Source organism: Pelophylax lessonae (genome assembly GCF_965119305.1).
Source record: "Pelophylax lessonae genome assembly, chromosome: 3".
NCBI lineage: Eukaryota > Metazoa > Chordata > Amphibia > Anura > Ranidae > Pelophylax > Pelophylax lessonae.
Window position 1 is genome coordinate 521,801,124 of NC_138770.1, and position 14,321 is coordinate 521,815,444.

General features: G+C 38.6%; 1 protein-coding gene across 2 annotated transcripts in view; it reads right to left on the reverse strand.

Annotated features, from left to right (window-relative positions):
• Positions 1-14,321, reverse strand: part of SYNE1 (spectrin repeat containing nuclear envelope protein 1) — a 645,053-nt gene that overhangs the window by 265,912 nt on the left and 364,820 nt on the right. For both annotated transcript variants that reach the window (XM_082249740.1, XM_082249741.1), the window contains 11 exons: positions 13,780-13,952; positions 13,523-13,676; positions 12,017-12,160; positions 11,404-11,568; positions 9,597-9,914; positions 8,489-8,644; positions 8,002-8,172; positions 7,284-7,610; positions 5,826-5,978; positions 4,758-4,925; positions 3,892-4,068 (listed from right to left, as the gene is read on the reverse strand). In XM_082249740.1, coding sequence (XP_082105866.1) covers positions 3,892-4,068; positions 4,758-4,925; positions 5,826-5,978; positions 7,284-7,610; positions 8,002-8,172; positions 8,489-8,644; positions 9,597-9,914; positions 11,404-11,568; positions 12,017-12,160; positions 13,523-13,676; positions 13,780-13,952 — 2,106 coding nt within the window. The remainder of the gene's footprint in view (positions 1-3,891; positions 4,069-4,757; positions 4,926-5,825; positions 5,979-7,283; positions 7,611-8,001; positions 8,173-8,488; positions 8,645-9,596; positions 9,915-11,403; positions 11,569-12,016; positions 12,161-13,522; positions 13,677-13,779; positions 13,953-14,321) is intronic.

Below are 14,321 nucleotides of genomic sequence, written 5' to 3' on the forward strand. Positions count from 1 at the left end.
ATGATTAAAGTGTGCAGCCAGTACTAAACAGATATATTTCTTCAAAAGACAAATACATTCAAAATGTAATGTGACATATAACAAATATGTATGGCTAATAAATGACAGGTGCAAATACAAAGGTTTTATTAGTTTGCTATAAATTAAGTTTTTTGACCTTTTTATATTAAAAGCGGGTGCACTTTAGTATATACATTTGCTTTCATGTCTAGTAATCCTAATAAACACACTGTATGCAGCCTATCATTAGCCTGCCATCACTCATTGATGAATATGTTGTGCATTTAGTTACCCTATATTAACCACCTAAGGACCGGAAGGTTTTACCCCTTAATGACCAGGCAATTTTTTGCGATACGGCACTGCATTACTTTAACTGACAATTGCGCGGTCATAAAATTGATGTGCTTTTTTCTCCACAAATAGAGCTTTCTTTTGGTGGTATTTGATCACCTCTGCTATTTTTATTTTTTGCGCTATAGACAAAAAAAGCAACAATTCTGAGAAAAAAAAAAAAACTATATGTTTTACTCTCTGCTATAAAACATTCCCAATAAAAAAAAAATATATATTTTCTTTTATTATTTTAGGCCATAATAATAAAAAATAATAATAAAAAAAAAAAAATACCAGTAAGTGTATATTGATTGGTTTGCACAAAAGGTATCACGTCTACATACTAGGGGAAAGATCTATGTCATTTTTTACTAGTAATGGCGGCAATCAGCAGTTTTTAGCGGGACTGCGACATTGAGGCAGACAGATCCGACACCTAACTGACATTTTTGACACTTTAGGGGGGGACCAGTGACATTACTACAGTAATCATACTAAAAATATGCACTGTTACTGTATTAATGAGACTGGCAGGCAAGGGGTTAACCCCAGGGGCGATCAAAGGGTTAAATGTGTGCCTAGGAGATGCTTTCTAACTGTGTGGGGGATATGCTCACTGGATGAACACAGAGATCTGTGTTCCTAAATTGGAGGAACACAGGATCTCTGTGTTCATCATTCACAGAACAGCGGTCTACCATGTTTACATCCGCAGACCGCCGTTCTGTTTCCACGGGGAGCGATCGCGGGCGCCCGCGAGACATCGCGGTCGCCAGACCCGCTGATTGGCTCCCACTCTAGCCAAATGGCGCGCGCGCACGCTTCCACTAACTGCTACACGAAGCGATGTACATGTATGTCGAATCACATAACAGAGCCGACCTGCCGCAGTAAAACTAGGACGGCTGATCTGCAAGTGGTTAATAAAATATATCAAGCGCTGTCAAGGTAAAGTAATATTTCAGTCTGCTCAAACCAGGGCACTTATCTGTTTTGGATAAAGCATAAAAATGTCAAGTCATAGTTGCTTATGGTACCATACACTGTAATCATGCTACATAAAACACTGTGGGGCTGATTTACTAAAGGCAGATATGCTGTTCATATTGTCAGGGAATTTGCACATTGCAAAATAATTTTCTCTTAGCTTAGTGAATGTGGTAAAAATTCACTTTGCAAAAAAAATCCAATCACGTGCCAGGATAATTAAAAGACAAAACAAAACTGCAAATTGGGCTCACATAAGTGCGCTGCTGAGACTCAAAATATGGGGCAATTAGGACTTTAATGGTGCCATAAAATTGAATATATCAAAAAGACATTTCTATCCATATATCCATTTGACATATTGATGGTTCCCCAGAGTTGCCTGTAGAATACTCCTTTTGTTTCCTTCTACATTGTATTGGACGTAGGTGTTTGGGTTCTAATAAATTTTAATATAGCCTTATGCAAAAATTCTTCAAAACAAAACTGTAGTTTGCCTTACACACAAAAGGATAATGGAACTCAGCACAACTTCTCCTGTATTCACTAAGTTAAGGGAAAGTTCCCTTCCAAAGTGAAAATTCCTTTGCAAAATAAACAGTCTATATGTGTTTAGTTAATTACCTTTTGTAGACTGTGTTGAAAACAAACTCCATACCTTCTACTGCTCTGCACTAGTAACTGTGTTTAGACACACAGTGGGAATTATTTACTAAAGGCAAATAAGTTGTTTACTTTGCAGGGCATTTTACCTTAGCTTAATGATCATGGTAAAAATTTACTTTGCAAAGAATACCCAATCACTTGCAAGGAAAACACAACAAATATAGTATTTTTGTTTACATACAATTGGATGATGGAAGTCATCAGAACTTCACCTTATTTACTAAACTAGGTGAAAATTCCTTTGCAAAGTAAAGAGCCTATTTGCTGTTTGCAAATGAACTATTGTATATTTATTAGCAAATGAAATCAATACTTTGTGTAAGGTATTCATATACCAGGATTATTTACTAACAAAGGTAAATTTAATTTAATTTGCAGAATATCCATCCTACAAACTGTAATTAGTAAATTAAAATAAGAACTATCATTACAATGTTTTTGAAATGCTATTTAACTCCCCATGGGGACCATGTGCATATAGCAATTGGCACCATTCAAATCCATCCCTTAGCTTCTAAGCAGCGTGGTTGAATAGGTTTCCACCCTCCTCCCCCCTATCCTGTCCGACAATGCCGCTCGTAAGGAGAAGGAATTGTGAGTAACAGCTCTGGTCTGTAGCTGCAGGGGCTGCTCTGGACAAAGAGAAGCATTCACTCCCAGTGCTTAGAGGTCCTCCATAGCTAGATAGAAGTATAAAAAAAAAAAAACAGATCCATAAACACCCAAAATGCTTGGCAGATAAAGCCCTCTTCAGATTGGGGAATCCAATGTGAAACTACAAAAAGAACAGACAGGAAGGCACAAACATCTAGTGCATTAATAAAAATTTATTGGAAGGTATAAAACTGGTAAAAATGGATACTCATCGCTATGCTATGCTGGCCCACTGACACGTTTTGGGGGCCCACCCTCTTCCTCAGAGCTAAGCCTATGCTGGCAAGCAGAATCGTTTTCGTGGCACAATCCCTACCTCAGATTAAAGCTCTATCCTGGCAAACTGACGCATTTTGCAAAAGTGTCAGCTTGCCAGCATAGTGGGGTGTTGTTGGACTACATGTATCCTGCACTGTATGTCATCTTGGGGTTTTACGCTTTCACTTGTTGTACCTTTTTGAGTATCCATTTTTACCAGTTTTATACCTCCCAATACATTTTTGGTAATGCACTAGGCGCTGGCGCCTTCTTGTTTGTTCTTTGTCTAGGGGCTGCTCTGAAGACCAGCGCTACGATTTACAAAGATCACACAGGTGCTGCAGCGCTGAGTGATCTTTAGTTTTTTATGATAGAGCGGTCAGCACTAGTTAAGCTGTGTTATACACTGACCTGATCCTGATATTGCAGATCATCTATTCATAAAAGTGCTGCCAAGCTGTGTATGTGTAAAAGTAGGCGCTGATAAACATACAGCACTGTTTGTTCATTCATATTAATAAAAAAATCACTCAGAACATCAGCTCTGTAATGTATCTGCAGCTGCTTTTACTTCAGACAGAGCATTGGCAGATACTTTACACAGAACCACAGCTCTCTGAGTGAACTTCTACTTTTATGAATGAACACAGAGCACTGATTGTTCATTCGTACTAGTGACAGATCACTCAGCTTAAACAGGAGGCGGGAAACTGTGATGGCTGTACCTCCACGCACAGGAATGCCCCTAATTGGGCTTCAAAAGGGGGTGGAGATATAGCCAGGAAATAGAGGTGTGCTTTGGGGACAACTGAGCCACCAATAGGAACAGGACCATGTGCTATATGCAATGGTCCCCTAGGGAGTAAAATATCTGCTAATTATGCACTCTGAGTAAACACCCCCTGCCCCATCCAAAGCAAGGGCAGTTTTCAAGTATGAAGTCAATCTCAGCTCCTTGTATATACACTGGGTTCAATCACCAATACTTACTCGCTGGACAGTGCTACAAATGGCAGAGTAGCTGTCCCTTGTCCCTTGCAAATGGGCCTGGATATTTTGCTTGAATTTTCCCTGCAGGTGCTCAGCACAATGAAGAACCAATGTCTCTCCCTTTAGCTTAAGACTGTTCAGACGTTCTTCAAAACCAGCAATGTCCTCCATCATTGCCTGCAGAAGTAATTGTTACATTATTAAGTTCCTGCTTTTACTTGTTGATATGCAAAGATAAGAACAGTTATACAATATACACAGTTTAGGCAGGAAAACAAAAAAGTGTCAACTAACAAATTTGTTCCTGCATTGTTTCACACTGTTGTGACTGCACTGATAATCAGGATACTGATAATTAGTGTCCTGATTGTCAGTGTACATGTCCCTTTTACAAAAGCCGGTTATCAGCGATCTTCTCCTCTCCTTATGCTGTCAGCGCGAGGAAAGGAGTGCCGATGACCAGCTTCTGTTTAGATCCATGATCAGCTGTGATTGGACACAGCTGATCTTGTGGTCAAGAGCTCTTTACCTCAATTTGTCCCCTGAACACTGCGATCACAGAGCACGCTGAGAACGCCCCGTAGCAGGAGTGTGGCTGCGTGACCACGGCACCCCGCCATATGACGATGTCCCAGAACTAGCTGGCCTCGATGTAGCCATCATTCAGCTATAGCGTGGTTGTCAAGTGGTTTTAAGTGAACATTCTCAGCTCTTTTACAAAATATCCCTATTGTATCGATCATCTATACATTTTAAGTAACCACGCTAATATCAGCACTATAGTCATGTCAAGACAGCACAACTACATGAAAAATTAAACAATTTTAACACTATAAAAAGTTTATGTATAACCTATGAAACAATACCTTGTGGTTTGCCAGCTGTTGAGTAATGGTCTCTAGATTGTTGCTTTCCATTAGATCTGGAGTCACAAGCCTGCTAGACATATGAAGCAGCCACTTCTCCACTTCCTGCAGCTCAGAATTGTAGGCCTCATGCTCCTTTACTTTTTCTTCCAAATCGACTACGCTTGTCTATTTACAGGTAAAAAAAAAAAACAAGATGGAGTGGTTAGTTATTTCAATTCCAGCACTATAAACCCTTTAAAACCCTATTAAGCTGAATTTTAATCTGCTTATATTTTGTCTTCCCTGGCTAGCTACCAACCCCTGTCCAGCTTTCCCCAGTCACCATGGTAATTCCATTTTTTAAATAAAATCATTCCATTTCCATTGCTTTATTTTAGATCCAGTGGCATTCATCACTGAGCCTTTGTGCTTCTTTACGCTATATAGGCAGATCATGGTTAGTGGAAGGGGCTGTCAGTGTGCTGTCCATAGATTTCTTAAAACATCACAGGACCCTCCATTTTGGGAGGAGTTATGCAAACATCAAAATTTCTTGATGGATGGGTGTCTGTCTGGAGCAGTGGTCATTCCTAGGAAGTCCACATTTACATGCAGACTGCCTGCACATATGATGCTGAGCCTTCATAATTGAAAGAACTAAAATCCAATAAATGGAAGGGACAAGCCAGGGACAGTTAGACTGGGTATGAAAGGGCTAAATGATGCTAGACATCCTTTGGCCGAGAAATGAGGGGAGCTCCATCTGACTTTCTGTAGGTTCTAATGCACAATGTAAGAAGCTCACAGTAGGCAGTAAACAATTTACACAGGGCAAAAGCATGTTTAACTGTACAAGGCTAAAGGTAAGGCTGGGGTTCATCTTCTTTAACTCCCAGAGCTTTTTTCAGGGATTGGTGTCATGACTAATAACTGCACATACAAAAAGATAAATAAATGTACATAATTAATACTAAATGCTTCTAATTTGTGCCATATTAACCTGCATTTTATTTATTATCATCATCATCCATATAAAACATCAGACATCTCTAATTTTATTTTGACTTTAAAAAAAGTTTCTCTTACCTTTGCCATATGGCACAATCCTTGATAGTCTTTTTGCAATTTCTGAATTTTGTCTCCCATAGTAGCATCATGGGTCATGCCAAACAAAGCTTCTCCTTTTTCAATGACTAGCTTAATAGAAGGCTCATGGGAGAAAACAGTCTGCTGGATAGACTGCACAAACAGAAACAATTACATTATTAACATTTTGTCTGCAGATGAAGTACAAGAATAATTTTTGTATAGTATTTAAGACAATGGAAAAGCCTGAAACTCCCATACAGTGGACAATGATCCAGTATCATGATTCCCAAACCTGACATTACTATATTCATAAAAGACAAGTAAATGTCTCCTGCGCTTAAATGTTGCAAGAAATTCGAAGAGGTATTGGCTAAATAGTGGGCATCAAAGGTCTTGCTGCACTCTCAGGATGATGGGTATCCACACAAACTGAAAACATAAAAACAAGAGAAGGGCACACCAACCTAGTGCAATACCATAAAACATTTATTGGAAATGGTTAAAAGTCACAACATACATTATACTCACAAAAGTATGCTGTGTATAAGCATAAAACCAAAGAAATCCTTTGGCTATCCAGAGACCTTAGGACCATATTTCTTAATAATGGCAAGCAAACTTGAAACTGTCCATAAAGATGGGGCAAACGCGTTTCGAGGTAGGACCCTCTTCCTCAGAGCCTGTATATTGTGACTTTTAACCATTTCCAATAAACGTTTTATGTTATTGCACTAGGTCAGTGCGCCCTTCTCTTGTCTCTAATGTTTTTATTATTACTATATTCATGTTGGCTGCTATGATTAAAGTGAATGGATTCCTACCAGAACACCTCATAACAACGCTCAGGGGGAACTATCAATGTAGCGGTTTATCCAATGATAAGCTAATGTATCTCTGCCAGCTATGTTTGCAAGAGCATGCCCCTAGTCTCTCTAGCCTGGGGCTAATTGGATTGGTTGTCCGTACATCCAACAGCTTTCTGAGGTCTATGAGTTTATGGTATTTAGCCCCAGGCCATTCTTTGTTAAAAGTAGCAAAATATTTCTTCTCCTTTCCATTAAATTTGTAGTTCATGTGTCAATTCAAACTGATTTGGAACTTACAGATTCAATTGGGTTTTAGGATTCACATACATTTGGGAATCTGATATTTTAGTAACACACAGATCCTCACAAATGCCTTTTTTTTTTACTTGTCATGCACACTCATCATTCAGTGCATGCTATGAAGCTAAATATCAGAAGAAAAATTATATTTAACTGATTACTAATGACACTGCTGAATCCTGTGGTCTGCATGACCCATATATGAAAAATGTACTTTATTCGTACAGCAGATCCAATCTCATGTGTCTGTATGGAAACAAACTTGGTTAGGAAGCTCCCTTGGATAGGAAGACTGCGTTTAGCCTGAACATGACAGTTCTCCTACCACTGAACAGAAAGTATAGGTTACCTTGTATTTAGCTAGCTGTGCCTTCTTTTCGTACAGTTCAGTTTTGGGATCCACATCAGCTTGCAGAACTGATTGATATTCCGCTAGCCATTGGGCTTGCACTTTGTATTTGTCCGAGAACTCCTTAGCCAAATGAAGCCCCTTCTCCAAGGCTGTGTGTTCCTTCCTAATTGAACTTGTCAGGTCCTCCATGTTCTGCACATGGCTGTGTATGCCTTTCTCTAGCTGCTCTGCCTCAGCTCCTGCTAAGTAGTTTAGAACTCGTTCTCCTTTCTCGCGAGCTGATTTTAGCAATCGATGACCAATATCCATTTCACTTAATAAAAGCTGTAGGGGGGCAGAAAAAAATTAGAAACATTAGAAGACAGAAGAAAATAATTGATAAAATCTACATATACTTTCCATGGTCTTCTGTAAAAAAAAACCATAAACAATTGATTGGCAAATACGTGGTTTATGCTCAATACAAATAACAACTAAAACTACCATAAGTCCAAAAATATAACTTCCCAGTTTTACTGGGGTCTTTCTGTATTGTAACTTGGAAGAGACCTCTCCTTTCAGACTGGTGACTTAGATATTATTATATAACATATAATAACAGGAGTGAAACAAACTCACTTTTTCCTGAAGTATTGTGCCCCCACTGTATTCACCCGTTCAGCAGTGAACAAATGGGCATTTTTGCTAGTCAGACTATGGCCTATGGTCCAATTACCTCAAGCTTCTTCATTTTCTTCTCCAGACCTGTCTTATCCATGACTCCCACGTCTGATGTAACATTTTTGAAGTTGTTTTGTACTTCTCCAAACCAGTCCGAATATGATTTAATGGCAATGTCAGACTCCTCTATGCTTTTCATTTCCTCTTCAAGCAATTGGGTTTGTTCCTAAAACAAAGAAGACAGGCAAATGATTAATGAATTATGTTAAATGGGTGGCAATATATTATTAACCTCTGAGAAGCACATACTGTTACATTAGCATGACTAATCCCATCACCAACATGTTGCCTAATTAAAGTGTTGCCTAGGTTTAAAGCAAAGCTAAGGTCTTGACATCCATGGCTTAGTTAAGTTCTTGATATCTATGGCTTAGTTACTTGTGTCATACACAACATCGATGAAACACATAAATAGCAGACATTGTAGTAGTGCTTTATCAATAAAACAAAAAAGGCAATATGTTTTAAAAGAAAGCATTTACCACGATGTATAATCTGACAGCTTGATAACGAGATGCAAGCAGGGTGGCCGCGCTACTCATTCTGCTGCTACTTCGGCCTTCCTCCAACACTTGCTGAGCCAATGACCCAACCTCTTCAACCTCCTCCTTGTAGACCAACACTTCTTCATGCCACTTCTACAAGATGAAGAAAAGATTTAGAAACTTTACATAATATCAAATTAAAAACATCAGTAATGAAATTCTGTTATAGTAAATTAAAAAAACTTTAAGACTGTTAATTTGAAGTTATGTTTTTCCAAAACATGTGACTTCATAGTAAATATCCATGATGGAAACTGTGGCCTTGGGCTCTACAAGTTCTATATCATAGGGAGTGATTAAAGAAAACCACTATAAGTATTTCAGGATACAATAAAAATGATTCCTTAAGATTTATAAATTGGGTAATTGTGTCCTTTTTGCAGCTTCACACAGTATGTTCTTTAGGATTTCTTCATGCTTTAGGGCCCTTTCACACGGGCACTCCGTATGTCCGCAAATCATCCTATTTTTTTGCGGATGATTTGCGGACATAATGTAAGTCTACGGCATTGAGGATGTCAGCGGAATACCATCCGCTGACATCCGATTTTCTTCCTTTCAGTTCTGTTCCGTTTTTTGGAACGGAACAGAACCCTATTCTTCCTCTGTTCAAAAAACGGAAAGGAAGCAAGATCGGATGTCAGCGGTGTCATCCGCTGACATCCGCAATGCCCATAGACTTACATTATGTCCATATATCATCCGCAAACGGATGGGATGATATGCGGGCATACGGAGCGGATGACACAAGTGTCATCCGCTCCGTGAAAAAAAAAAAAAAAAAGCCCCGCAGCGGACCAAAAAACCGGAGCGGCCATGTGAAAGAGCCCTTATACATTTAAAGAAAAAGAAATTGATATAATCTTGACTACTATTAGCAAATTCTTACTCTCAGATTATGATTGCATAACCATAAAAACATGAGCACCTTCTAAAACACATAAAACAACTAAATACCTCAAGTCTGGTCAGTGAAAGAGAATCAATTTTAAACTACCCAACACAAATATTAATCATTTGGATTTATTGTTTCCTATGGCTTTACCTTCATTTGTTGCAGCTGTATCTCCTTTGTTGCTCTGTCTGACTGGCGTCCTCTTCTAATATTCACTTTTCCCTCCACAGAGGTCAACCATTCATCAGCCTTTTGGAACTTCCTTTCCATCACTTTTAATTTACTTAGAACAGCATTAATCTGTCCTCTGGTCTCTGTGAGTCTTTGCTGATACACTTGCCAGTCCTGTTGTAATGATTCCAATTCTCTATCTTCAATGTGAGGGATGCCCCATTGTATAACTTCTTCCCGTATATGTAGTGCAGAGTTTAATAAAGCTTGACCTTCTGCACACCTCATCTGAAGTTCCTGAAAAGAAGAAAATGTGACACATTTGGTATGGTGTAAGAACCTACCAAACCCTCTTCAGACTGCAGCACTACTGAATTTAAAGAAGTTTCACCTGTAAATCTAGAACCTTCACAAGCTGGGCTTTGGTATGCTAGGGGGTATTTTAGCTTAAAACCTGTCAGCCAGAATTACTTAATATGCACATTCACGACCTAGTTGTATTTTTATGGTGCAATTACAAAGAAACATTGCATGTTGTGCTTTTGTTGTTCATTATATTTATTATACCAGACACTGGGTCTTGTATTACAGCTTTTGCAGACCTTGCTTGATGGATCCAACAACCATCATTAAGTGCACAGCCATCCACATTATGATTTACCTCTTTCAGTCCTGTGGACTGATCCAGAGAAATCACTTTATTCCTCCATTCACACTAAAAAATGTGAATGAAAAAATCTGCAATGCCAGCTATTGTATTTTGACAGGCAATAGCAGAGGCAGTCAGAAGCACTTTTTGGTGTACTACTGTTGAGTTAGGTGGTGATCCCAGGCCCACCCATGGAAAGAATTTTAACCAATTCAGCAGTAATCAACTGAAATTTGATCCATGTATTGCCAGCCTAACTGTATTTGGTATTATCTGTATAATTCCATACTTCTTTTTTTTTTTAAATCTCTTTTTATTAATTTTTTTATAGCAAACAAATCATACAAACAAAGGAAAAGAAAAATTAATAATCACAATATCAAAAATCTTTACTCTATATTCTAGGGAGAAGGAAGAAAAAAGAGAAAGGGAGGGGAAGGGGAAAAAAAAATAAATTAATACAGAAAAAAAAGATATAATTTCTCAACATCTTAACATAGGCTGGTCCCTTTGATTGATTTTAATTTTTTTTGCTATTGCTACTAGATATGGGTATTTTCCTGTGTATCCTAGAGTATTAATCCGTTGCCACTCCATATAAATATATAAGGCCTAAATATAATCATGAAATAAATCAAATTGGGGAGGAGGGTGATAGTAATGGTCAGACCTACGGAGCACTTATCTTTAATTTTCCCAAAGTTCGTGTTAATTCAGCCTTTAAGTACCAATCTGTATATCTGAAAGGTTTCATAAAATATTGAATATCCACGTCCGTAATTCCATACTTCTAATAAATTTTTTTTTTTGGGTGCAGTTAGCCTAAGTTGGTTGATTACTTGAGTCGAGCAGGCCATCAACATCTGAGGATGGCTTCATGTGGGAACACAATCTAACGATCTGCAGCTTCTGTATGAGCAAACATCCAGCTGAAATAGGTCAGATCACTCTCAGGTTTTTGAGCCCCATCAGTAACATATATTTATAGGTTATACAAGTGAAGTGCAATAACGTCCTAAATGAGATATACTGTACCATAGTTGGCATATGTGTACCAAGCCATTTTTATTGGTTCACAGGATGACTGCATTGATGTAGTTGCTATCTAAAAATGTTATGTCCAATTTTTTAGTGTACCTGAAGTTCCCGAAGTGTGCTTTCATACATCTCAATATTGCCATCCAGCAACTCCAGACAATCTAGCTTCTCAATCTCTTGCTGTAACCAATCATCAAATGTCCGAAGACCCTTTTGATAATCTTGATGATCTGAGACAATTTTATCTGCTTTGGAAATGGCCTCCTACAAAAGAATATATCTGTGTTAAATAAATGGTTTCATAGACTTAAAAGAAACAGAATAACAGCTGGTAATGGGTCCATGGGCAACGAGAGTCTAAAGTTATATCACACAATTTTCCAGCTTTAGAAGCATTATCGTGACATGTTTATCAGCTAGCTCACATGGCATTCGCAAATGTTCTCTTAGCGAGAAGATGTTCTTGGGACCCGAGTAACACTTTGCAAGACCTTTCAATGATATTTAGCGACATACTTATGTATTACTGAAAAAACAAAGTTTTAGCACCAAAGGGGAGTTATTAACACCAGTATATGTACATATAACCACGTATAATTGTTGACAAAGCAGGTCTTAAACTACCAAATTTTCAGCAGTTACTTATTATTTTAATATAATTTTGGGAAAATTCCTCAACAAATGTAAAATTAATTTCACAACTGTTTGTTACCTTGGTCTTTCCTTGTAGTGCGCTGTAGCGTTCCTGCAGATCCTGGAGCTCCAACTGTGTAACATAATGTTCAGTCATACTGGACCCCTTCTTTTCTATGGTGTCCAACATAGATCCGTGACTTACAACCTCTTCATTCAGTAACTGGAAAAAAAAAAAAAAAGTGGTGGTAGAGTGTTTCTTTATTGTTCCAGACTCTGTAATCATTTGCAAATATTGACTGCACAGTTTCTTGGCATAAAAAAACTCAAGATAAGTTTTTGTGTAATACTGTCTCCCAGTAAAACTTGTCTTTCTTCCACTGATAAACCTATGCCAAGGGTCTTTTATCCTTTACTGTAAATTTACAGAGCCCACCAACATTACTGGGCTTTTAAACACTATCAAGCAAAGGCAGAGTGATCATAAACACATTATGGCTCTCCATGATTTCCAATGTTATCAGCATAGCATGAAAACACAGAATTCTGTGTGTTTAGGATATCTACTCATTTGTATTACATTACAGTATAACCCCAGATTAAGAACAAAGGAAAGATAAAAAAGTAAATAACAGAATTTACTCTGAAATGTAAAAATAATATACATGTTTGCCTTAAGACCTACAGTCTTAAGCCTCATTCACACAGGACATTTATTTAACTATCCTAGAAGCCAGCAGCATTTTTGCAGAAAAAATGCCTGACACTTGTAAAAGTGTCTAAAGCTTTTAGGAGCTTTTACAGGCGTAAAACTCTTGGGCATTAATTCTTTTCATTGGCCAGAAAAAAATAATTTATTCTGGCCACTGAAATTAATTAATACTCAACCAATAAACAGGCCTAGCGTTTAGACGTGTTCAGCAGCTTTTAGAAGCGTCAATCGGTTTTTCTGCCCAAACTCTGTTGCTCCTGGATGCCACTAAACCTATGTGTGCATGGATATGTAGGCTATCATGCAGGGGAGTTTAGAAGCAGGAAAAAAACCCCACTGCCAGGGCATCCAGGAGGAGCTGGATCTAGGACCCATGTAAAAACATCCAGTATGAATGAGGCCTTAAAGTGGAAGTCCAGCCTATTCCTAACTAAGCTTAAATATGCTCCCATCCCCCTTCTAAACCGTATTCTATCTATCCTGTGGCAGTGTATACCTATTCTGAGAGTGATCAGCTGTCAGCGGGGGCCGCAGTGTAGAGGAGGCACAACCAACAACGGATGCCTCCTAGTAAGCCTATGGGTGACATCACAGCACAGGCATTTCATCCATTGTTGCCGATCTCTCCTCTTTGTTGAAGCTGGTGGCTAGGGAGATCACGCGTCTGTGCCAGATTCCTCTCAGTATAGGTAAGTATACACATCTTCCTTTCACAGAGTAGATAGACTAGGGTTTAGAAGGGGATGGGAGCAGGCTTAAACTGAGTTAGGGTTAGGCTGAACTTCCACTTTAAGAATTTTTTTGATTTGTTAGATGCTTATAGACACATTTAGATAACTGTAAATTACAGTGAATGAATAAATATATACTTACTTTAGCTTTGCTCTGTGCAGCAATTTTCTCCCTCAGTTCATTGTACTGCCTTTCGGCTTCATTTAGTCTTTCCTCAATGCCATCCATCCAGCTGGAGAACTGTCGTACATCGTCCTGATAGCCTGTCCACTTAGACAGAGCACCTTCAAGTTGGCTGTAATAAAAAAACAATAAATAAAATACACTTACTTATTTAAAGGTGAAACAAAAGAAGCAGATTTAAGTAGAGAAACATGCAATGCATCAATAACATTTACCTTTTACAATGTATACAGGAGGATAGCAGTGAGGCCCAGGAGTCCTTCAGGTCTTGAAGTTGGCCCTGGATGGCAGGGACTCCTTCTGGAGATGTATTCCTTAGAACAGATTCTCCTCGGGTTAATGTCATCCTCATCTGTATTTCCTTCTCCTGCTTCATCAGTAACAGAGCCTATACCAAAAGAATTGTCATTATGATAATAGCCAGCACCCACTCAGTGCTAATGTTTCAGTTTGGATAAAGGCGAACAAACAGAAACATGCTAGCATACAAGCAGCACCCTACACTGTATTATAAGTACACACTATTGATAATTACATAGGAAAAGCTTGGATGCCGCTAAGCTTGTCACTGTTGATCACAACTTTACTAACATCTTTCTCCCAGTGTGCTGTGTTCGTGCCTAGCTTGCCCACTTGTTCGCGCCCCCACAGCTCCCGGGAGGGCTGTATTCTTGGCCAAGTCCAGCATTCTACGCCAATGTGTTTTGTAAGATCTGAGCTGTATTGTAAGTTGATTGGGGTTGGTTTTCTCCTCCTT